This window comes from Solanum dulcamara, chromosome 11 (assembly GCF_947179165.1).
Source record: "Solanum dulcamara chromosome 11, daSolDulc1.2, whole genome shotgun sequence".
In the NCBI taxonomy this organism is placed as follows: Eukaryota; Viridiplantae; Streptophyta; class Magnoliopsida; order Solanales; family Solanaceae; genus Solanum; species Solanum dulcamara.
In genome coordinates this window covers 44,845,707-44,872,951 of record NC_077247.1, presented here as the reverse complement: position 1 = coordinate 44,872,951, position 27,245 = coordinate 44,845,707, and the positions used below count along the sequence as shown (strand labels likewise).

At 31.4% G+C, this 27,245-nt stretch overlaps 1 protein-coding gene across 1 annotated transcript; it reads left to right on the top strand.

The window, feature by feature from the left end:
• The first annotated feature begins 18,093 nt into the window (after positions 1 to 18,093).
• On the top strand, positions 18,094 to 20,608 carry LOC129873939 (purine permease 21-like). The gene is made up of 2 exons (XM_055949135.1): positions 18,094 to 18,261; positions 19,325 to 20,608. Exons 1-2 carry the CDS (start codon positions 18,222 to 18,224, stop codon positions 20,431 to 20,433), a joined length of 1,149 nt encoding a protein of 382 aa, XP_055805110.1. The 5' UTR covers positions 18,094 to 18,221; the 3' UTR covers positions 20,434 to 20,608.
• The last annotated feature ends 6,637 nt before the right edge of the window (positions 20,609 to 27,245 follow it).

The window sequence follows — 27,245 nt, the reverse complement described above, 5'->3', positions numbered from 1 at the left end:
CGACTAGTGGTTTGGTTTGACTTGGTTTGATGTTTGAAAAAAAACCCGACCATTATAGGGTTGGTTTGGTTTTAACTAAAAAAAGTCAAACCGAACCCAAACCGACCCGATTATAGATATACTACTTTTAAATTATGTTATATATAAAAATATTTATTAAAATGTAATTTATAAATATTTTTAAAATTTTTTTCATAATTTTTGTTTTCTTTCTTACATTTAGATTTGGACTTGAGAAGCCCATTTAAATAATATACAAAAAAATCCATCTTATAAAGTTATATTATAAAGTTAAACCTTCAAACAGTATTCTGCTTTCATCTTATATGTTGTTATTTTGTACTAGAACTCTTTTTAAGAATCACTGCTCTGTGCTTTTTATTAGATACTATGAAAATCCCAAGAAATCTCAAAAAATCCGAAAAAACCTGAAAAACTCGGAAAAAAATTGATATCGAAAAATTCGACTTTTATTGGCTTGGTTTGGTTTATAGATTTAATAATCCGACGCAAATGATTTGATTTTGTTTGTAAAAAATCTGAACCAACCCGGTTAATTACACCCCTACCTGCCATACTATCACTTAATCCATAACCATTGGCAAATAATTACACCATCATTGATCATCATTATACCAATGATTGACCACTAACACTTGTCCACTTAAAGCCAATTCCCACTTACACAAATTGAATACTTTTTATTTTACTTTCCTCTACTTAGTTTGCAACAGTTATTGAACATCTACACAAACTGAATGGAAATTTTGTGCACGCCGCCACAAGCGAGGCTTCCTTTCTCTTTTCAGTTAGGCATAGCAGTGGACCAAAAGGAATATTAAACCCTATTTCACTTTATTTTAATACTTAAGAGATAAGTGGTATAGGGTAAATAATAAATTATCAATTTGGCCCACTAATTAAATTAATTATCTAAGCTTACTCCTCAACTATATAACATAGTTATCAAATAATCCAAAATATCATTAATATTTTACGAGATGAGTCTTTTATGAAATAAAAAGCTCTAGTACTCAAAACGACTTAATGGGTCGTTGCACTAATATACTCACAATGTATAATCTATTACTTACATTATATATTATATATATACTTACAAAGTATACCAAATATACTGACAATATACTATCTATTATAATAATATACTTACAATATATTATATATACTTACAATATATATCTAATATACCACAATATACAATCTATTACTTACATTATATATTATATATATACTTATAATGTATATCTAACATACTCACAATATACTATCTATTACTTACATTATGTATTATACATAGTTACAACGTATAACAAATATACTCATAATATACTATTTATTATAATAATATTTTTTCAAGTATTGAAATCTTATAATGACTACAAATTTAATTTTTCTTAGATGATTATGTAAAGTAAAAATAATTATTTAATTAAATCATACAAAATTTGTAAGAAAAAAAATAAAGAAATGCAAAGACTTAATGAGTTTTTGACTTTATTAATATATTGATAAAATTCAAAACATACAAGTTACAAACTTATAATTAGTTGTATATAATAAATTATAATTTCTACGTATTTCGAATTATTTTTCTCCAACTCATCTGTATTAACATTAACAAGAATTGACTCATAATTTTCAAAATCAACAAATCCGTAATTTGAACTAGCTTGTGTCGAAGGATCTCTAATTGTCATTATTTCTTCACGTTCTTCGTCTTTTTCCGTATCTTCTTTTCTTCCTTTATTTCTACGCTTTGATTTAATCCAATCTTTGAGGGAAACTAAAATATTTATGGCATTGCTCACCAAAGAGTGTCGATTGTCTCTGATCTACTGACTTTCTTGACTAAATGCGCTCTCCAATGCAACAGTTGACAGTGGAATATTTTGCACATCCCTAGCCATTGTTGTTAATACTGGATATTGTTTTTTATTGTTCTTCCACCATTGCAGTGTAGTGACACTATTTTCATTATAGATCTATAGAGTCTGTCTCAAATAATAATTAAACTCATCCTGATTTATGCTTCATTGTGATGTAGGTTATATTCTATTCTAAATAAATAAATTAGAAAAACCATGGGCAGGCATACCATTTGTCTTCTTTTAGAAGATGATGGATCGTCAGAAGGACGAAATAGAGGAACAGTACGCCTGGGAGTAACATTATAAGGTAAATCGATATAATGATTATATAGTGTTTGAAAATAATCATTTGTATCACTCATCGCCTTAAACATACTAGGATCTTCATCTTTTTCAATTTCTATAGAAGTATATATAAGGCGAACACATTCAGACATAGTATTAAATTTCATATACAGATTTAAAATAACACCAATTAAATAAATATGAGGAATAAGAAAAAAAATTTTTAAAATTTTTCTATCATTTCAGCAACATCATCTTTGTAATCAACTTTTTTTTTATATTCCATAAGCAATACAGAAATTTCGGCTAAATAAGCTAAAATATTAAAAACAGTAGGATAATAAGCAGCAAAAAATTCAAGAGTAGCCAAATAATTTTTTTCTAAAAATATAACAACATCATTAATTTTAGTCCAATCTGATTCTTCCAACATGACTTCGGAAAATTTATATGCATATTGATTAAAAGTTGTAGTTATAGGGGTTTTATAAATATTACAAAAATCTTTAAAAATTCATACGTCGAATTCCACCTAGTCTCAATATCTTCGAATATTAATCTAGGTCTAGGATTATTTTCCTCGCATTTTCTTTTAAATTTTTTAAGTCTAGCTTTTCTATTATTTTCTTGAATAAAATCAACTGCATGCCTAAAATTTTCAATTGTTGGCTCAAAAAAATTAATAGCAGCGGTGTTGTTAGAATTAATAGGGGGAAAACTCAATTTTTGAAGAATTAATAGCAGCGGTGTTCTTAGATGCATTATCAAAAAAAATTATGTTCAAGACCATAATCTTTTGCAACCATTGATATGGAATCAAAAATAAATTATGCATTATGTCTTCGGTCTTCATCATATTGAAATGCTAAAATACGTTTTTGCATAAGAAAATCACTATATATCCAATGACAAGTAACAGTTAAATAATCATTTTTATTTATAACACGATCAAGATCAGAATTAAGTGAAACTCTACATGAAAGATTTGTTAATAATCAACGTAAATAATATGCATATTGTCCATGAAGTCTAAAAATATCTGATCTACAAATATTTCTAAGAATACCGTTAAACATGAGATTATAAATTGATTGTATATAATGAATAAAAGCATCAGAATAAGTAAATGAAAAAGGTAGACAACCCACGGCTATCATTTTCGCTATCTCTTCACGGTCTCTCATTTTATTATACGTCCCTGTTAATTTTTTTGTCTGTGGGTTTATTCTACCTTGAACTGGCCCAGCAGCACCCCTATTCGTTCTTTCAAAATAGGATGCTCATTGTCTAGATGTCTAGTCAATTGACCTGTTCCACCTCAATTACCTCCGGTCTTATGCTCGAATTTTTTTTGACACTCTTTACATTGAACTTTAGTTGTTCCGGCTATGCGTTCAAAATAATGTCATACTAAATTAATTTTTTTCTTTTTTTTTTACAGGTCGTGGAGGAAGATTAACAATTCTAAATTGAGCATTACCTAAATCTACATTAGGACTAGTTGGTATAACATCCACATCATCATTATCATCTTGTTTTATTTCTACTTCAAATTCATTTGGTTTTTCTATACCGTAAGTTTTTTCATATTCATTTTCATTCACATCATGTACACCTACACCTATTTCTCCAAATTCAGTAGGTGGTGCTTCAGGCATACAAGAATAATTTCTACTTGTACTACTTTTATCGGAAGCACTTTTTTCTTACTATCATTACATCTGTCGGGATACACTTTTACCTATATTTTTTAATCTATCCATTATGTAAATTAAACTGATAAAAATTATAAATATAAAAATTATATATTTGAATATACTATAATTAATTTACTATATAAAAGCAAGAGAAGAAACGATTATACCAAATTGCCACAATCAAATAAAGAATCGTAAAATTGATGAAATGTTGAAAATTTGAAAGTTGAAAACTTCCACTTGATGTTGTTAATTGTAAAAAATAATAAAAAATTGATATCACTTTAAGAGAGAATTGAAAAATTGAGAGAGAATTAAATGATTGTTGGTGGAAAAAAATGATTAAATGTTGTAGGTCTTTATAGAAAAAAAAGGGCAAATTTCAAATTTGGCCGTTAGGCCAACTGCTATTTTTTAAAATATGGCCCAAAATTAATTTTAGGAAAAAAAATTGTGAACCGGGCCGGTGAACTGATGGGTCGGTACCGGTCCCTTATCGGACCTGTATTACCGGTTCAAGACCAAAAAATGACCGGCCGGCCCATTTTTTTGTGTTGGGTCCGTACCCGATCCGATCTCCCCCGTGTCGGGCCCTTAATGGGCCGATCTTAGGGGGCCAGTTAGGGGGTCAACCGGCCCAGTTGACAGGTTTAGGCGTTTCTATGACATTTAACTTTAAGCCCCAATCTAGTTATGACGGTCCTGGTTGAACCAATTAATTTTACGAATGACCATTTATTTTTTATTGTATGTATTATTCAACTTTATCTAAGTATCATAGAAAATCATTAGAAGAAAATAAGCTACGATACCTGTGTACAGTTGAGTAATTTTTTTTGTTACAGCAAGTTATTTAGTGACTTTGTATGATTTTTACTAAGATGTTGACACATATTTTGCATCATTTTAATACTAGCTTTAAAGCACTACTCTAAATATATTTTTGAACTATTTTAGAGTTTTTACACTGTAGAATATTAATTAATTATACATAAACGTGTATATTATACAATTAATATACCTTTTTTATGATTTAAATATTTTTAATTAAATTTTTAATATACTAAAATTATTTCATGATTTTTTTGTAATATTGATATATATCCCATGCATCTTTATCTATTCGGAATGTATACAAAGGGTATTTTCAACATAAAATGCATAAATAAACACACACATATATATTATACCATTATTATATTTGTATAGCTTAATATTCTCAATTAAATTTACGATATACAATAATTATTTCATTAGTATTATATTACATTATTATATTTTTATATAATAAAATATTTACAAAAATGTACCAAAAGTCACAACTTGTGACCACTCATTTCTTAGATATTTTAGACGATTGTCCTTCTCAATAATAATTGTTTAGTAAATATTTTTTTTAATCTTTAATGGATTTTTAGACAATAATTAAAGAATATTTTTGAATAAATTGAATTTTATGAGAAAATATTAGAATTAAAATTGAAAATTTGTAAGTACGTAATTGCAAATGTTAGACAATAATTTAATATTGTGTTTGTAAAATTAAAATTAATATATGAGCAAACATCTTTCTTTTTTTTAATTTATAATATGAGCAAACATCAAGTTCCAAAAAGATAATTTTTTTAGTACTATATTCACAGTAATTTCAAATAATAATTTTAAAAAGTGATATTACGTTAATCAACCATATTTCTTGGATTCTTCTCCTATTTCAAACAATTTTATGCTACATTGGATTGCCAGTTGAACAATCCACTCAAAGGATTTTTTCTGTATCATAATTTAAATTTAAAATCTCTAATTAAAAATAAAGAAATTTTATTTATCAAACCACAAAATAAAAGTAATAGAATTTATCAGGGGAGCAAAGTTTAGAGAAAAAGATATGTTAGTGTACTTATAATAAGGGAAAAGGGAGAAATATACGCTTCAAGTTTGCAATTCAACGTGGATAACCATTCGTTCAAAAAATGGTGTATTTACATCTTTGTTATTTAACAAATGATGCATATTTATAATTTTCGTTAACAAGTTTATATTTATTAAATTAAAAATAATAATTTTAAATCTGATTTTTTAATAATGTCGTGTGGCTCTAGGAAATTACCTCACCTTTTTATTTACCTCTCCATACTTCATTCATAAAATTGATTTGAATCAGATCTGAATTAAAGAGAAATTTAATTTTTTTAAAATTGGTTTAGGATTGGAGCCCGGAGAAGTAACAAAATTGGTGAAGTCATTTTTTAAAGGGAATTTTTTTGCATATAGTCACTCAAAAATATCTTAATTATGCTCTATAGCTATAGTTTTCTAATTACAATTTGTAGCTATAGTCATAGCAGGATTTGTATAATTCGCGCAATATTTGGATACGTTTGTATAATTTGTTATACAATTCACAGTTTTTGTATAACATTTGTATATTTCCATAGACAATTTATGCACAACGTTTGTATAATTCGCTATTAATTTCACTACACAATTTGATTCGCGCACAACGTTTGTATAAATCGCACGAATTATACAAAACTCAACTAGATATTTGACGCGAGCCATAATTAATTCAAACTATAGCTATGTTAGCTAATTAACTAGTATATATTTGCTTATATGCGTAATTTATTTTTTAAAGTCATGTAATATTTTTGAAATTTTAAAAAATAATTTTAAAATTTTATTAATTCACAAGTAATAAAACAAACTTTTGTCTTTATCCTTGTATAAGTTACAATCTGGTGTCCATAGACCATAGCTCACAGAATAAAAGAAAATAGTGGTTTCTCCGACTTGGAAGGCGTACGTTTTCATGGAAGGAGCTCATCAATAACTATATTGTTAACCATAACTAATATTGGCAAGCAGTCATGATTAAGAAGTTGTTAGAATCAGTTGGAAGTTAGTTATAATTTGTTAGATATAGTTAGAAAGTTGTTAGTAGCTGTTAATTAGTTACTGTGTATAATTGTACAAATACATAATACACTACCATGTACAAGAGGTAGTATATAAGGGTGCAATACCCCTTGGATGAAATACACAACTTTGGTCTACTGATATTTCTCTCTCTCTCTCTACACATTACTCTTCCTTCTTCTCTCTACACTCTTCTCTTCTTCTCTTCATCTTCTCCGCTGCAATCTCTCTGTAACTCATCTCCTTTCTTCCCCTTTCTTCTATTTGTTGCTAGTAAAGACTCCATTGATGGAGTCATCATGATATCAGAGCCTACAAGAACTATAGGGCAGAAAAAGAACGCGTGAAGTTCTCGTTCAACCTAGAAGAGACAGTCAGCCAGCGATCCAGTCTCTAAACCTTCAACAAAGATGTACACTGCTGAAGAAACCTCTGGATCACTGGAAACTGGCAATATGAACCTGAACACACCTCATGCAACCACTGAACCATTGGAGATGGCTAGGGCACTCAGGTTCCAATCATTTGTCCCTTTAAAATTCTGGGGTGAATGTGTCACCACTGCAGTCTATCTCCTTAACAAAGTACCCTCCAAGTTACTCTAGTATAAGACTCCATTTGAACTACTCCACTCACATCCCCCCTCCTTATCCCACATTAGAGTCTTTGGGTGTCTCTGCTATGCCTCTTGCCCACATATTCCTGACAAATTTTCTCCAAGTGTTATCCCAGTTATTCTTATGGGCTACTCCTCTTCACAAAAGGGATATCTGTTGTATGATCTGCACTCTAAGTCCTTCTTTGTTAGTAGGTATGTTGTCTTCAAAGAAGACATGTTTCCCTTCAAGGATGTACAAGTCTCCTCTAATCCCATATTCCATGTTCTCACCCTCCTAGAGTCTCCTTCCCCTCCTACACAACTTCCCCCCAACTCCCATCCCTCCTTCTCCTGCAATAACTCCCTCTCTACCATCTCTCCCTCCCAGTACCTCCCCTAATATATCCCTGCCTCAACCTGCTCCTATTCCACCCAGAAAATCCTCCAGACATAGTAGACCTCCCTCTTGGCTTCAAGACTTCATCACCACCCCTGCAGGCTACTACTGTTCTTTTCCCATTGCTGCTAACATCTCCTATGCTCATCTCTCTCCCTCTTACAGCTCTTGCCTAGCTGCTTATTCAGCTATCTTTGAGCCCACCTCCTACAGAGTTGCCTCCTTTGACCCTCAATGGGTCCAAGCCATGCAGTTAGAGATTGATGCCTTAAAGGCTAATCATACATAGTCCTTGGTTGACTTGCCACCTGGCAAGAAACCTATTGGCTGTAAGTGGGTTTACAAGATTAAATACAAATCTACAGGTGAGGTTGAAAGATTGAAAGCTAAACTGGTAGCCAAAGAATTCAATCAACAGGCTGGCCTGGACTACAATAAAACCTTTAGCCCAATTGCAAAGATGGTCACTGTGAGGGCAGTGGTAGCCCTTGCTGCTTCTAGGGGTTGGTTTATCCATCAGATGGATGTCCATAATGCTTTTCTCAATGGGGACTTGGTAGAGGAAGTGTACATGACTATCCCTGATGGGTTTGCCAGACAAGGGGAGTCCTCTACTAAGGTCTCCAAACTCTATAAATCTCTGTATGGGCTCAAACAAGCCCTCAGACAGTGGAACTTGAAACTGACTGAATCCTTGTTGAAGCTGGGCTTTTACCAAATTCATCATGACTACTCCCTGTTCACCAGGCAAGTTGACAGTGATATACTTATGTTACTAGTCTATGTAGATGATCTACTAGTCACTGGGAGCAACACAGGGTTAGTAGAGGCCACAAAAAGAGATCCACAAAACCAATACAAAATAAAAGACTTAGGTGAGCTGAAGTTCTTTTTAGGCATTGAATGTGCCAGATCCAATCAAGGAATTCATATGTCCCAGAGGAAATATGCTTTGGAACTGATTGCTGAATGTGGCCTAGGAGGAGCTAAACCTGCAGGAATACCATTAGAGCAGAATAAGAAGCTTACATTAGTGAAATATGATGAACTCATTCCATCTGTGAGCAGTGCTGATGATCACTTACTACAGCAACCTGAAAGATATCAAAGACTTGTGGGCAGACTCCTGTACCTCACTATGACCGGACCTGATATAGCCTTTCCAGTCCAGGTACTGACCAAGTACATGCATAATCCCAAAGAATCACACATGGAGTCAGCACTTAGAGTTGTCAGATACTTTAAGGAAGCTCCAGGTCTTGGACTACTAATGCCATCTGATAATACAAATGCACTAACTGCCTACTGTGATTCAGACTGGGGAGTTTGTCTTGAAACAAAAAGATCAGTTACTGGATATCTGGTAAAGTTTGGTGGAGCACTGATGTCTTGGAAATCAAAGAAACAAGAGACAGTATCCAGGAGCTCAGCAGAGGCTGAGTTTAGAAGCATGGCCAACTGTGCAGCTGAAGTCACCTGGCTGATAAGCTTGTTCAAAAAATTGGGAGTTCCCATTGAACTTCCTATGAATATGATATGTGACAGCAAAACAGCAATCCAAATTGCTGCAAATCCCATCTTTCATGAAAGGACCAAACACATTGATATAGACTGTCATTTTGTAAGAGAAAGGATATGTCAAGGAATGCTGAAAACTAGCTTCATTCATACCAAGGACCAACTAGCTGATATTCTCACAAAAAGCTTAGGTAAAACTCAGCACCAACAACTGCTGAACAATTTTGAAGTGCTGAATCTCTTCAAACCATGAGCTTGAGGAGGAGTGTTAACCATAGCTAATATTGGCAAGCAGTCATGGTTAAGAAGTTGTTAGAATCAGTTGGAAGTTAGTTATAATTTGTTAGATATAGTTAGAAAGTTGTTAGTAGCTGTTAATTAGTTACTGTGTATAATTGTACAAATACATAATACACTACCATGTATAAGAGGTAGTATATAAGGGTGCAATACCCCTTGGATGAAATACACAACTTTGGTCTACTGATATTTCTCTCTCTCTCTCTACACTTTACTCTTCCTTCTTCTCTCTACACTCTTCTCTTCTTCTCTTCATCTTCTCCGCTGCAATCTCTCTGTAACTCATCTCCTTTCTTCCCCTTTCTTCTATTTGTTGCTAGTAAAGACTCCATTGATGGAGTCATCATATATATCCATGGGCTTTTTTTTTTGGAGTATAAAATGTTAGCAGATAATATTATATATATATATATATATATTAAGAAATATGTATATAAAATATTTTGTTTGGTGGAGAAGTTATGGATTCACGAACCCCACAAAATGCGCTATAAATCCGCCCACAAGCTGAAATGTCTAGATTGAAATTATTTTTTTAATTTGATGTCTGATACTCATATTGGATTCCGACTAGTTCGAATTCGCACTATATAAAATCTCATTTAGTGGAAAGTGCTCTCTATCTAGAATTTTTTTATATCCAAATTTCAAATTCAAGAACTTTAGTTAAATAAGAGATATTTCTGTTTCTCGAAATTCGTCTGAGAAAGAATCTATTCAGTCAAATATGCGCAATATTCTGGTTTCCCCAAAATTAAATTATTAATTCCCAACACTGTATATCTAAAAGAGATTATTATTATATTTAAAAAAAGGGAATTTAGCGCTTTAGCTAAATAGCACCAAAAGTTTTATTCTTCGTGTACCAATTGCTGATGAAATATATTTAAAAGATTTTAGCTTTTTCATAGATGACAAAATAACATTACGTGGGGATTTTTGTAATGGATTGATGTTTAGAGAGCACCATTTGCAATATGGACAGAAATTTGAGTTTTTGAAGTTGTGTTTGGATATAGAAATTATATGTAAAAAATAATAATTTAAAGTCTTATGAATAGAGTCAGTTTTTAAAAACTTAAAAATATTTGAAGATCATATTTTGAAATTTGATAAAATTTTATGGTGAAATATATATTTGAAGGTAATTTTTTAAAATCTATGTCAAAATGTTGACTTGTTACACCGATTGAATCTTTAAATTCAAATGGTTATTAGCCGAATAAAGTAAGCTTCCATTAGATTGTCCTTTTTTGAATAATGATTAAGGAAATAAGGTATGTGTAAGACGTGTAGGTTTATTTGTTTAATTTTATATAAGTTTAACTGTTTGTTTATGCATATTCAAAGTTGGAAGACATAAATGCAAGTTGTGATTAATTTAAAGGGCATTATGGCGAATACTAAACCATTCAATTGTTCAATTTTTTTGTTTATACAAGTTTAAGAGTATATTTATGCACAATTAAAATTGAAAGTCATAGATGCAAGTTGTAATCAATTTACACTCTGTTTGGATGGTGGTTTCCTATGATTTCATAATATAAGGTACTGTACGGTATGGTATGGTACAATACAGTACAGCACGGTAATTTAGTTGTTTGGTTTGACTGTATCGTAACTGATAAATTTATGAAAATATCTTTAATTATTATAAATATTATGTTAGTGTGAACATTTTAACATTTTATTAAATTGCAATTTTAGCAATTGTCCATTGATGACATTTAATGTCATCTTTATTATTCTTTCTTTTGTGCATAAAAATGTCTTTCATTATCATCTTTATTTAGTGCAAGACTAAATCATTCCATTATGTATTTTTAATCTAATTATCACTAATAAGTGGTGCACTAAATCATATTATTATGTATTCTTAATCTAATTATCACTAATAAGTGGTGCACTAAATCATAATGGTACACTAAATGATGATAATGATGGCATTCTATTATTTTTTCATCTTTGTATGATTTTCTCTCCTATAAATAGAGAGATCTTCTTTGTTTTGAGTAGAAAATAAGAGAAGAAAAAATTAAGAGAGTTAAGTTTATATAAAAAAGAGAGTTCTTATTAGTTGAAGGGAGGTATTCTTTGTGAAGAGCTTTAAACTCAACTCTTGTCCAGAGTTTGTTGAGTTACATTTTTGTGATAAGGCTGTTGTATCCTGGAGGGGACAAGTCAAGAGGACTACTGCTGGACCAGTGAAATAATTTACTGCAGTGGGCTTGAATCTCCTTAAAGAAAGCGAGATATCCGCGCCTCAGCCAAGAAGTGAAGTTAATTTCTTCATTTTATTTTTCAATTGTAATTTATAATCTTGTAATTTCACCAATAATTTTAAGAAGATTCTTTATGGCTACAATTGAAAAATCCGCGGATATCAAGATGGGAGATCTAAACAAACCATTTCGGTTTAATGGTAATCATTTCAAGAGATGAAAGGGTAAAGTACTTTTCTACTTAAGTCTTCTCAATGTTTCATATTTGTTAACTCAAAAAAATCCTAATAAAGTTGACATCCTCTCCATGGATAACGATGAACTAATTTCTCATCAAGAGAAAGTGGAAAAGTACAATAATGATTCCTACAAGTGTCGGTATTATATTCTTAATTGTTTATCTGATAATTTTTATGATTATTATGATAGAACTTACTCTAGTGCAAAGAAAATATGGAAAGCATTGCAGAGTAATATGATACCGAAGAAGCTGGAGCGAAAAAATATGCTGCTAGTTGATTTTTTCGTTTTCAAATGGTAGATGATAAATCAGTGATAGACCAATCTCAAGATTTTATAATGATCATTGGAGAGCTCAGGTCTGAGGAAGTCAAAATTGGAGACAATCTTATTGTTTGTGGCATAATAGACAAACTTCCACCTTCATGGAAGGAGTTTCAAAAAACTATACGCCACAAACAAAAGGAAACCTCTCTTGAGACTTTGATCATGAAAATCCGCATGGAAGAGGAGGCAAGGAGCCAAGATGCACTTTTACAAAATGAAGAGAGCAACATCACAACGAAGGTAAATTTAGTTACTTCAAAATATATTACTCCTGAATCTAACAAAAATACCTCTTTAAAGCCTAAGAAGAAAAAGTTCAAGAAAAATAATGGTAGACTTCCCAAGAAAAATAATGGTGAAAATAGCCAAGCACAAAATCAACAAGTTTATGATAAAGGACCGTGCTTTGTCTGTGGCAAGAGTGGGCATATTGCTCGATTTTGCAGATACCAGAAACGTGGTCCTATACCTCAGGCAAACGTTACCGAAGAGCCTTGATTACAGACATAAACATGGTTGAGAATGTTGATGGATGGTGGGCTGATTCTGGTGCAAACCGTCATATCTGTTATGACAAAGATTGGTTTAAAAAATATACTCCTTTTGGAGAGCCCAAAACCATCATGCTCAGTGATTCTTATACTACCCAAGTGCTTGGAACGGGAGATGTCGAATTGTGTTTTACCTCTGGAAGGATATTAACTTTGAAAGATGTACTTTATACTCCTTTCATGAGAAAAAACTTGATGTCTAGTTTTTTTTCTTAATAAAGCAGGCTTTAAACAAATTATTGAATCTGATCAATATGTAATTGTAAAAAAAGGTATTTTTGTGGGAAAGGGGTATGCTTGTGATGGGATGTTTAAACAGAATGTTGAAATGAATAAAATTTCTACTTCTGTTTACATGCTTTCTTCTACTAATTTTTGGCATGCTCGTTTGTGTCATATTAATGATCGTTATGTTGGAATCATGAGTAATTTAGGATTAATCCCAGTGATTAAAAAGAATTTTGAAAAGTGTGAAGCTTGTAGTAAATCAAAAATCACTAAAAGGCCTCATTTTAAAGTTGAAAGAAAAACTGATTTATTAGAATTAGTTCACACTGATATTTGTGAACTTGGAGGAATTTTAACTCGTGGAGAAAATAGATATTTTATCACTTTCATTGATGATTTTTCTAAGTTTACATATGTTTACTTAATGAAAAATAAAAGTGATGCTTTTGAAAATTTTAAATTTTTTCTCCATGAGGTTGAAAATCAGTTAGGAAAGAAAATAAAAAGAATTAGAAGTGATAGAGGCCGTGAATATGAGTCAAATGAGTTTAATTCTTTTGTTAGATCATTGGGAATAATTCATGAAACTACTCCTCCTTATTCTCCTTCATCTAATGGTGTAGCGGAAAGAAAAAATAGAACTTTGGTTGAATTGACTAATGCCATGCTTATTGAGTCAAATGCACCTTTGAATTTTTGGGGTGAAGCTATTTTGACTGCGCGTTATGTGTTAAATCGAGTGGCTCATAAAAAAACTACACTAACACCTTTTGAGTTGTGGAAAGGTCACAAGCCAAATTTGGGATATCTAAGAGTTTGGGGTTGTCTAGCCTTTGTGAGGCTAATGGATCCCAAAGTTACAAAATTGGGTAAGAAAGTTACTACTTGTGCTTTTCTTGGTTATGCTTCAAATAGTACAGCCTATAGATTTTTTAATTTTGAAGATAATATTGTAATAGAATCAGGTGATGCTATTTTTCATGAAAATAAATTTCCTTTTGATTCTAAAAATAGTGGAGGTCAAAGAATTGAACAAAATATTTTATCACTATCTAGTTCTTCTTCTTCCATTTTTAAAAATAAAGAAATTGATGATTTTGAGTTAAGAAGAAGTAAAAGAGCTAGAGTAGAAAAAGATTTTGTTCCTGATTTTTATGTTTTTAATGTTGGAGATGACCCTTTCACTTTACAAGAAGCTTTATCTTCGCATGATTCTATTTTTTGAAAAGAGGCTGTAAATGATGAAATGGAATCACTAATTTCTAATAAAACTTGGAAGTTAGTTGATTTATCATCAGGTTGTAAAACAATTGGTTGCAAATAGGTCTTACGAAAAAAGTTAAAACCAGATGGATCAATCGATAAATATAAGGCTAGACTAGTTGCTAAAGGGTTTAAGCTACTAGAAGGCCTAGAGTTTTTTGATACTTTTTCTCCGGTTACAAGAATTACATACATTAGATTTTTAATTGCTATGGCTGCAATTTTTGATTTGCATATTCATCAAATGGATGTAAAAACTGCTTTTTTAAATGGAGAACTTAATGAAGAAATTTATATGTAACAACCTGAAGGTTTTGTTGAAGCAGGCCAAGAAAGCAAAGTATGTAAACTTACTAAATCCCTATATGGCTTAAAACAGGCACCAAAGCAATGGCATGAAAAATTTGATTCCTGCATGATTGAAAATGATTTTAAAACAAATGAGTGTGATAAGTGCATATATCATAAGTCTTGGAATAATACACATGTTATTATTTGCCCATATATTGATGATTTATTGATCTTTGGCTCGAATATGAATGTTATAGATGATACTAAGAACATTCTTAGAAGCCATTTTGATATGAAAGATCTTGGTGAGACAAATTTTATTCTGGGAATAAAAATTACTAGAACATGTGATGGAATTTTCCTTGACCAATCACATTATATTGAGAAAATTTTAAAAAAATATAACTTCCTTGATTGCAAGTATGTTTTAACTCCTTTTGATTCAAGTGTACACTTATTTCCTGTTCAAAGTGAAATTGATGTGATAAATCAAAAGGAATATGCTAGCGTAATTGGATGTTTGAGATATGTAGCTGATTGCACTAGGCCTGATATTGCATATGCAGTAGGAGTACTTAGCAGGTTTACTTGCAAGCTAGGTAATGAACATTGGCATGCTATAACAAGAGTTATGAGATATTTAATTGTAACAAAAACTTGTGGTTTGTTTTATAAAAAATATCCTGTTGTACTTGAAGACTTTTCTGATGCAGATTGGAACACTCTAGCAGGTGATTCCTGTTCTACCACTGGTTACATTTTTACATTGGGTGGTGGTGCTGTTTGTTGGAAATCAAAAAAACAAACTATAATTGCTAACTCTACCATGGAGGCTGAACTAATTGCTTTAGCTTCAGCTAGTGAGGAAGCGAATTGGTTAAGAGATTTATTATTTCAAATACCTTATTTTGAAAAACCAATTTCTCCAATTTTAATTCATTGTGATAGCACTGCAGCAATTGGTAAAGTTCAAAATCGTTATTACAACGATAAATCCAGACCTATAAGGAAGAAACACAATAATGTAAGATCATGTTTGACAAGTGATACCATTAATATTGATTATGTCAAATCTTGTGAAAATCTTGCAGATCCTCTTACTAAGGCCTTAACAAGAGAAAAGGTCTGGAGCATATCGAGGGGATGGGATTGAAGCCTATAAATCCATGAGTCATATATGAGGAAACCCAACTTGGAGACTAGAGATCCTATAACCAGGTTCAATGGGAAAAACGAATCATATGATGACTTGTAGTAAAAAAAAATGCACTATTTTATTCCCTCCCTATGATGTGAGTGCATTGTTTCCTGTAGTGAATTGTGGAGGTTGAGTTTAAAAAACTCTTAATGAAAATCTGTAGCCCGTATGGGTGGAGTGTTAAATTTACAGGAGCACTCTCGACAGATTTCACCTATGTGAGTATGGAAGTAGGCCGCTTCCTATGAGAATTAGGCTTATTCTCAAAAGCACTCATAAAACCGGGATAGCACAAGGCCGTAATGTGCTGGCTTATAAAGCTCGTGACAATACCTTGATTACTATGTGTGAGCAGTAATATTTTATGTCCCTTAAGCAGTCATAGTTCAAGTCTGAGACCACTACGACTCTGGAGTAAAAGTTATTGTTTCACTAAGTGGAGGTTCAATGCAGAGCACACCTTCATTATGTATAGTAATCTTCCTTCAGCTGATAAACTCTCTTATACAATATTAAAATGAGTGGGAGATTGTTAGTGTGAACATTTTAACATTTTATTAAATTGCAATTTTAGCAATTGTCCATTGATGACATTTAATGTCATCTTTATTATTCTTTCTTTTGTGCATAAAAATGTCTTTCATTATCATCTTTATTTAGTGCAAGACTAAATCATTCCATTATGTATTTTTAATCTAATTATCACTAATAAGTGGTGCACTAAATCATATTATTATGTATTCTTAATCTAATTATCACTAATAAGTGGTGCACTAAATCATAATGGTACACTAAATGATGATAATGATGGCATTCTATTATTTTTTCATCTTTGTATGATTTTCTCTCCTATAAATAGAGAGGTCTTCTTTGTTTTGAGTAGAAAATAAGAGAAGAAAAAATTAAGAGAGTTAAGTTTATATAAAAAAGAGAGTTCTTATTAGTTGAAGGGAGGTATTCTTTGTGAAGAGCTTTAAACTCAACTCTTGTCCAGAGTTTGTTGAGTTACATTTTTGTGATAAGGCTGTTGTATCCTGGAGGGGACAAGTCAAGAGGACTACTGCTGGACCAGTGAAATAATTTACTGCAGTGGGCTTGAATCTCCTTAAAGAAAGCGAGATATCCGCGCCTCAGCCAAGAAGTGAAGTTAATTTCTTCATTTTATTTTTCAATTGTAATTTGTAATCTTGTAATTTCACCAACATATTAATAATAATTGAAGAGGGAATTTCAATTTAAAATTCCTAGAACCATCAATTGAAGAGATAACAAGCACAATTGAAGGGAAAATTTCAATTTACAATCTCTAGAAGCTTCAAAAATTATTGCGGAGGAGAATGAGTAATATGACAGTGAAAACAGTAGATATATTAGGATAATGTTTAATAAAGAATAAATGGTAAATTAGAATTATTTAAAATTGAGTAAGGATATAATTGGAAAATTTTTTTAGTAAATCATGGAATACCACCAAATTGCTAGTTTCAAAAAGTGAGGATTTTCATAGTTACAAAACCATGAAATCAAACCATACCATACCATATAATTAAAAAAACAATCAAAACAAATATGATTCTCTTACTAATCATACTATACTATACCACGAAAAATCACCATCTAAACAAGCTGTTAAAGGGCATTATGACGAATACTTAACCATACCATGACTGCTTGCCATGTGTATTAATAAATAATTATTACTCAATCATAGTTATAAATTACATCAGTGTAAACATTTGATATGAATAAATATTTATCATAATAAGTTCAATTAATAATTTTAAAAATCTTCATATTTTTTAATATAATACAAATAGATTAAAGACACAATAAAATATTTTCTTTAAGGAGATTACTTAAATTAGATTTATTTTATGAATAGAAGGGCATTACGTGTGATTTTATTTATTTTGTGAATAATAAGAAACTAATGTCATTCTTAAATTAATAAATTATCGAGATTCATAATGCTGAAGAAGTCAACGAGGTGAATTTGGAGATGTCAGAAAAGATACTCCATGATTTCGCATACCGTATATGGGGAATACAAAACCATTAGTTTCTTATTATTTACCAAACAAATTGAAATAAAGAGAATATTTATTTTGTGTTTTCGATAAATTCAAATTTAGTTTATATAAGATTTATTAAAATCATCGCATATTTTAAAATTTTCTGTGGTTGAACTCACCAACTGTCCTTATGCTTGTATAAGTTATAGTAGAATGGGGTTGGGGTGCCATAGTTCACCCAATAAAAGAAGAAAACGGTTATCCAACGTTTAAGGCGTACGTTGCCATGGAAGAAGGAGCACATGAAAAACTGCTGCATCTAACTTGTTAGTTACTCTTCTTCTTCATCTCAATTTATTGTCATCTGTGTTCAAAGGCGGTTTCAAAGGTGCCTAAGAAGGGTCAATTAAATCTTGATCGTTGAAAAATTATACTATATAAATAGGAATTTTTTTCTTCAAAGAAAAATTCTATCGCGGAGTAGCCGAAAAGTCTAGGTTGTAATTCTTTTGTGAAATCCACTCCTGTGCAATAATTTGCCAATTATATTGAAGATGTAAAGTGAGATAAACTTAACAGATCTAGACATACAAGGCATTGATAGGAGGAATCAATCCCGGACCTCTCTTATAAGATACCACTTGCCGCACCAAATGATCAACCACCCCACTCTTTAGAAAATGAAGGAATTTTAACCGTTTCACCACACCTTACATCATACTATTTCTGTTTTCTCCAATACTTTGTTTTATACTCTTATTATAACTATTTGTTAATCTCTAAATCTAATCCAATTTCTGAAATATTAGATAAGAACCTTTGAATCTAATCCAATTTAGTTAGTTAACCAACGAGACGCCACAATTGTTTAATTCACAAGAATTAGAAGCCAATGCTGATTGAAATCTCTCTGTTTTTATGTAAGAAAAAGTCTCCTACTTAAAAGTAGAAGCACTCCTTCATATTGCTAAAGGGTCAAGAAGAGGGTCTCCCTCGCGCCGTTGTTGTCGTCACTCGCTCGGCTCGGCTTCGACTACCTACGGATTCGGATTCGGTCAATTGATATGATTGATTGATAATCTTTTTTCTTTCTTTCTCGGATTAATTTAAAAAGGATTTCCCTCCGTTTTTCCAACAGAATTTGCAAACCTTGTAGTACCTCTATTTTGATGAGTAAATTGTTCTATACTGGGAGGAAATATTCCAAAACCTAAGGACACACTGTGTATTCAGTGGACTCGATTTTTTTTCTGACATTAATTTTTCCAGATACTATTATTATTTTCAGTTTCAATCAAGATTCTGTCTTTTATTACTTTCAGAAGTTTTTGTTGATGTTTCATCATTTGTTTACAACACAGTTTGCTAACACCCTGTTTCACTGGACAGTTGATGAAGCACAAGGAGCAGAGTCATCAACAAATGCAAAAAACAGCATCCTTCAATCATGTAAATTCATACTATGGCTCCAAATATTTATCTTCACATTTTTTACTCTTGGTGGCCAAGCAGCTGGCACTCTGTTGGGCAGAGTATACTATGAGCAAGGTGGCCAAAGCAGATGGATTGCTACATTGGCACAAACTGCTGGATTCCCATTTGTTCTGCCTTTTATTTGCTATCCTTCACCCAAAAATCACAATGAACAGCCTGTTAGCGCCTCTATATTTGTTCGCTCTTCGGTTTACATCTTCCTTGGTTTATTTCAAGTAGCAAACTCTATGTTATTTACAGCTGGATTACAGTACCTTCCCGTCTCAACTTACTCCCTCATTTCCGGTTCTCAATTGGCATTCACTGCGCTCACATCGTTCTTCCTCAATGGACAAAAAATCACTCCAATTATACTCAACTCCGTCGTGCTACTCTCCTTTTCATCCTCTGCTATTATTTTCCAGAATGAGACGGGTGATAGCGGAGAAATATCTCAGAAATCTCTGCTAATAGGATTTGCAGCTACCACTTTCGGGTCTCTCGGCTTTGCCTTGCAGTTCTCTCTAACAGAACTTGCGTTCCAAAAGGTATTCAAAAGTGGCACGTTAAAAGTAGTCATGAAAATGTCGTTTTTCATCGGTCTTTTCGTGACTCTTACTTCTACCATAGGGCTTTTTGCAAGCGGTAATTGGAATGATTTAGAGAAGGAAATAGGAGAATACAGAACAGGGAAATTGTCATATGTTATAAACTTGGTTTGTACTGCCATTTCTTGGCAATTGTACGCTGTTGGTTCATTTGGATTGTGTTACAAGGCCTCTGCTTTATTCTCTAATGTGATCATCAATTTGGGATCTTCAGTTGTGCCAATTTTTGCTATGGTGTTCTTGAAAGATAAGATGAGTGGATTGAAGGTGTTTTCATTGTTATTGGGGTTATGGGGATATGCATCATATATCTATCAACATTATCTGGATGATTTAGAGGCAAAAGCAAGTGAATTTAAATCCCCAGATGATCAGGATGATAATTTGAATGATGGTTTAGCTTATGATTTGGATTGATAGTGTTAGTGTGACATTTTAATATTAATAAAAATATATCATATGTCACATTATGTATCATGTTATGTCCGTTGGTGGACATTACATTTGCGCCTCTTTACTTTCATTGATTGTGGTAGAACGTGGTCATTAGTTATTAGTAAATTTTGTAACCACCAACTCTTCATATTGCTCATTATTCTACTTCATTATGTTTTGTAACTTACGTAACCTTTTGACTATTTATTTACCTACATTATTTATTATCCACATTATTTCTATTCAATACAAGGAAAAATTATTCACCTATAAATAATGATGTTTCTTCCTTTGTGAAGTGTATGTCAAAAAAGATGATATGAAATATGTTAAGTGTAATAAAATATTGTAGTGTGTAGTAGTGAACGAGAGAGTAAAGACAAAGTAAATATTCTAATTCTTCAACTATATTCACTATATAAAAGAGAGTATTTATATGTTGAAGGAAGATATTCTTATGTGGAGCTTTGGACTCTTCAACTAATCCGGAGTCGTTTGAGTTGTACGATGTTGTTGGGCTGTTGTATCATGGAGGGACCAAATTAAGAGATTTACTATTGGATCAGGATAGATTATGCCGCAGTGAACTTAAATCTCTTTAAAGAGAGCGAGTTATCCGCGCATCAAACTAAATATATTTTTTATTCATTTTTATCATTCTATTTTTCAACTGTAATTTATTGATCTGTGCTATATTACACCAACAGATAGCTTAAATGATATGTAAATGTGAAGATTTCTATGTTATAATAAGTTCAATATTAATGTTGTTAAGGTTCAAGGCTAAATATATAAACGTTTTTTTAATTTTTGAATTGACTTAGGTTCAAGATTAATGTAAAATGGTATCAGAATCAGACATATCTCAATCGTTATTTATTGATAGACCAAATTCATCGGTGACCTTTTAAAGTTGGCATCAAGTTTCACTTAAACACCTTAAGTGGGCGATGTTCAATTTAGACACCTCATGTAGGGTCCCGCTGTATCATTTTGACACTTTTTGCTGACATGACAAAGTGAGTGTGATGCACTCAACAATAGCGCGCGAAAGGCGTTATTTAGCCTTTTTTTTTCTTCTTCTTCTCAATTTCTCAAGCCACCATCTCCTACTTTTTTTTCAAGCTTAAACTCCTTCAATGGAGGTCGAATTTTTTATTCAAATTTGTTTTTAAGCCATTTTTTTTCTTCATTGTATTGCTTTTCTAAATCTACCATCACCTCCCTCCATTTTTTTTCGCCGAAGAAATAGATACCAACACCCATATTTTATATTTCTTCTCTCTTTATTTCTTCTTCTCACTCTTTTATTCTCACCATCGCCATTAATTTTATCACTATCGTAAGAATTTTCTAATTTTAATATTTTTTTCAGATTTGAAAATTGCACCAACCATCATCTTCTTCTCCTTTCTTTTCTTTAGATCCAACAATTATAATTATGAAAAAAAAAGTGAAAATCTAAATCTAATGAAAATCCTAAAATGAAAAAAAAGCAGAGAAGAAATTGGGGGTTCAGGGAGGCGCTGGAAAAGTTTAGAAAGGAAGGAGGAAGGAGGGGTGGGGTAGTTATGGTGGGGTTTAGAAATATGTATTTTTTTTTAATTATTATTTATGGCTGAAATTTAGTTTTTTCCCTCTAATGTATTTTTTAAATGTTATTTGGCACTCAAATGTCACGTGTTCTTTTTTAATTACTGGTAGTGCCACGTCATTCGCGAGTGTGTTACATACACTGTGTAATTTTAGCTGATTGTTAAAAAGGTGTCAAAATGACACAACAGGACCCTACATAAGATGTTTAAAGTGAACATCGCTTAGTTAAGACGTCTAAGTGAAACTTGGTACTAATTTTAAGGGGTTACCGATAGATTTGACCTTATTGATATTGAGCCCCATCTTATATTGTCCACAATCCAGATCTCCAATAATTGGCATGTGGAGTGGGTTAGGGGGTGTTTGTTGAGTCCCACTTTGTTCACCTATGAATGAAGCAACTTTTTATATTGTTTTGAATAATTCTCTTATTTTAAGCTACCTTTTGAGGTTGAATTAAATCAACGCTCATCAAACATATTATTCTTTCAATGTATGTATCTATAAAAATAAAGTTCTAAGCTTTTCATATGGCATTATTTGACTGAGCTGCAGTATTAGTTTTAAAATTAATTATCATCACAAGGATAAAAAGAGATTTTTTTAAATAGATATAAAAAGGTAATATTTTAATAAAAGTATGTCACAGAAATAGGGTCAAATACAATATAAACGTCTTTTCCTATCTTTCTTTATTATTAATACTTATTTTTATTACATTTAATTATATAGCCACATAATAAGGAGAACGAATCCTAAAATAATTAAATACTAAAATTGTCTATGTTAAAGAAAAGGAATCCTCAGATAATTAGGGCAGAACTGAAAAAAGTTAGCGTTCCAAATTACTTTAATAAGTTAGTTAATAAGGAGGATTAGGCACTAAGATTGTCTATATTAAGACTACACTAAAAAAATTAGCGTCTTTTAAAAAAAATTATATATGGACAATATTGCATGGCTAAACCTGCGGGTTTATTTTAAATTTATAGATGAAAAATATTGCATGTCTATAACTAAACTTCATAAAAAATTAATTAATATCCTTTTTGATTTATTACTCCTCTGCTTGTATAAAATGATTTATATATGATTCCAATAACGTATTCATGTCCGTTGTTTTTTGTTGTTAATTGATATAATTTCAATAATTTATTCATCGTTGTAGCTTTTTGTCGTCAATTGACATCTTATTCTCAATTTTGTCGCATCGTTCAACTTTTTGTTGATGTTTTGTTCTCAATTTTATCGCAATTTTGATTCAATTTTCAGGTTTTCTTTATCTTAAAATCTCTATTTTTCCTTTTTGTTTCATATATATTGTCGCAACTTTGTAAAGTAATCTTCTCATCTCATAAAATTACTTTTGTTATAAAATTATATATTAATATTACTAAAAAAATTGTGAACAATTTATTTTAGATAATCTTGCAATGGATTCTGAAAAGGATTTGATCAGCAAAATTGTGTCAATTAACATTTTAAGAAAATCCTATTCTTATTGAATAATAAAAGTCTTAGTCATTGAAAGTAGAGCAATAAAAAGGGAACAAATGAAGGTACATTAGTTGATCAAGAGGTAACAATTCTTTTTTATTCATATTATATTTTATATTTTTACCTATTGCATATATATTTTAACTATTACAATTTAATTTGTTTCATAGGGCACAAAAGTTAATTCTATACTTTCCAAAAATCATGTTGTAAAGTGGAAAAAATATTTACAACAAGCCAAGATTTGTTACATCATAAACAGACGAATTAATGGTTCTAATCCTAATTTTCTATAGATAAATAAGGAGTTTGAAGTTGGATTTTATTTAAATAGATATAACATTTATTTTAACGTCAATTGTTATGTTTTAATAATTTTATTCTTCATGCGTTTAATTTAATTGATTTATATGATACACACGTGCAAAACACGTACATTAAACTAGTTTAAATAAAAGCATCAACTTTTCTCATTGACATCTGATTAATGGAATCGATGAACGACGAAATTATTGAACTCCTTATAAAATTTGAGAACTTTTTCTTTCTTTGAGTTAGCTTTTGAAATGAGCTAAACTCGAAATTCATCTGACAATTTCTTTTATATCCGCTCGCTTTGTTTTTGGTGTGTGCTTGTAGTCATTTACCTTATTACTTTATTATTCTTACTAGCTTACTTTTTTACATCTAAATCTAGTAAATAAGAAATTTAGATCTAGGAAAAAAGTAATTAAAATTAGATGAATGTTTATACTTGTATTATTTATTGTATAATTTGTTGAAATTTAAAGAAAAAAGATGTTGTCTAAGGCATTGTGTGGGCCATTTGCTGCCTGAGCCCAGTCCGAGTTGAACTAGATTTGTAAGTGTGTAATACATTAGACCCATGATTAGAATTTTGTTGATCTTTTCTCAAATTTCATACATCAGCCCAACTTTACTTCTAGTTATTCTCAATCTATATTGCAGTATAATCAAAACTTTCGGACATTAATATAAGTGCTAATTATTTAATACATAGATAATTTCAATAATTACGTATTTTGTTCAAGTTATCTTTAGATACACTATATCTATCAAATGTAACTTGTCTCTATCCTCTCCCCCTCTCTCGTCCGCTACTTCTCTGTAGCTGAATTTCATAATGTATTTTTATTTTACATTGTATCTGTATATCTGGAAGGGAGCCTTGAAGCAACTGGTAAAGTTGCTGTCATGTAACCAGGATGTCATGGGTTCAAGCCTTGGAAACAGCCTCTGTCAGAAATACAAGGTAAGGCTGCGTACAATAGACCCTTGTGGTCGGGCCCTTCCCCTGACCCTGCGCATAGCGATATAACATATCTAGTATATTTGTGCAAAGATATATATAGTGAGATTTAGTAGACAGTCTATTAAAGTAGTTTTTCCCCCAAATCAATCAATTAAGCAAAAATATCTCCTATGAATTTCTTACTTATCTTGTAGTGTTTGGTAAGTAAGCAAAAATATTATCCTAAAATTATATATATGTAATTTAATAAAACATTATGAGGTTTGGATGAGAAAGTGCGGTTCAGGGACTACAAAATGGGACTAATGTTCAGTCTTGATTGGTCCACTTCTTTGTAGAGTTTTGACATCAGTAGTTGTAAAGAGGTGCATCTTATCCGACGGACTCCATAATTTCTATATAGAAGTTGCATAATAGTTTGTCTTGACAATCCACATTTCATGTTATCTTGAGAATCAAAGAGCTGGTGAGGTGGGATGGTCGAGGAATGTGGGTGCTTTGACTGGTAAGTGATAAGAAGAAGATGATAAACTTTGAATGTGGCCTCACTTATGATCAACTTGTTTTTTCTTATTTTTTTAAAAATATTTTCCTAAAAAAAAATATTTTGCATAATATTTTGACTGATCAAATATAAAAAAATAGAAGTTATTGTCCTCTACACCAAACACACTTAGTATCATCTCTTATTCTAACTTTTATTTCGAAAAAAACTAAAAGAAATGATTTGCTTTTAAAAGGCAGCCCAATAGTTGGGCTAGATTCAGCAGCCTAAACTAGCATTCTGCACTAGTTTATTCACACAGAATATCAATTAATTCTGATGTCATCCATTATTTGCATATTTGTCAGTTGTCACTGACGCATAGCTCAATAATCAAGTGATTATATAGTTTTAAATCCCAATATTAATACTTGGTATTAGTCGACCCTGAATTTTCTTTTAGCCAAATTTGTACACCTAATTTTAATTATTAGATTTACTAAATCTAGTCATTCTTTGCTTACAGAGGTTGTAATCACTCTTTCAATAGACAATTAGTTAACCATCATTATCCTTTAATTATGCCTATTTTGAAGGTTTTATGTCAATATTAGTCGGTTGAAGATATTAGAAATTAATACAGCACATTGTAAGCCACGTGTTAATGATAGAAATTATTGATGTAATACTTTTAAAATAAACACTTATTCATCAAATATTGAATTTGTCAATGACCTTGTAGTCCGATCAAATATTTGCTTAGGGAAAATTACACGGTATGACAAGCATTACTATTATATTTTGCGTTTAGGATATAGTTTTAAAATAATTACAACTCGCATCAAATATAACTATTTATTTACGCGGTATGAAAAATCTTGTTTGCCAGATATACAAATATATATGTATATAAGTTATCATTATATAATTTTTCTGACAAATATACATATACAATTCGGCAGATATACATATACAATTCGCCTCTCTCCTTTCTCTCTCGATCTCGCTCGCCTCTCTCCTCCTCTCTCTCTCAATCTCACTTTCACTCTTCTTTTTATATTGCTGATCATTTCTCAGTGTCAGCCGAGTATCATAATTATAATTTCTTTTTCGACCACGACCACAATCACGATCACAACTGGGGCCATAACCTTTTTCTCGTTGGTTATAGTTTGTTTGATTTACTTCAGGGAGTGACAAAGAACCAAATGACCGAATATCACGATTTTTCATTAACAGTTTGTTATGACGTTCAGCAATAAGAAGATGAGAAAGTAATTCAGAATATTTTTTTAATTTTTTTTCGTGATATTTCTGCTGTACGAGTATATTCGCGGGTGGATATGTGGAGTATGTTTTTTAAAGTTTGTCTTGCTCAGTGATTTTTTCTCCGCATAAATCTAACTGTGCTATAATTCTAAACAAGGCAGAATTATATTCAATTATATTTTTAAAATCAATTAATCTCAAATTGAGTCAATCTCGGTGTTAACCGAGCATTATAATTATAATTTCTTCTTCGACCACGACTGGGGCCATGACCTCTTTCTCGTTGGTTATAATTTGCCTGATTCACTTTAGGGAGTGGCAAAGAACCAATGAGCCGAATATCATGATTTTTTATTAACAATTCATTGTGGCGTTCAGCAATAAGAAGGTGAAAAAGTAATTCAGAATATTTTTTAAACCCCTTTTCGCGATATTGCTGTTGCAGGAGCATATTCGCGGGTGAAAATGTGGAGTATGTTTTTTCAAGTTTGTCTTGCTCAGTGATTTCTTCTCCGCATAAATTTAACTGAGCTATAGTTCTAAACAAGGCAGAATTATATTCAGTTATATTTTTAAAATCCATTAATCTCAGATTGAGCCAATCATGATGTGCCTGTGGAAGGATGGCCAACTTTATGTGGTCATATCTTTCTTTTAGATTCTTCCATAGTTTAA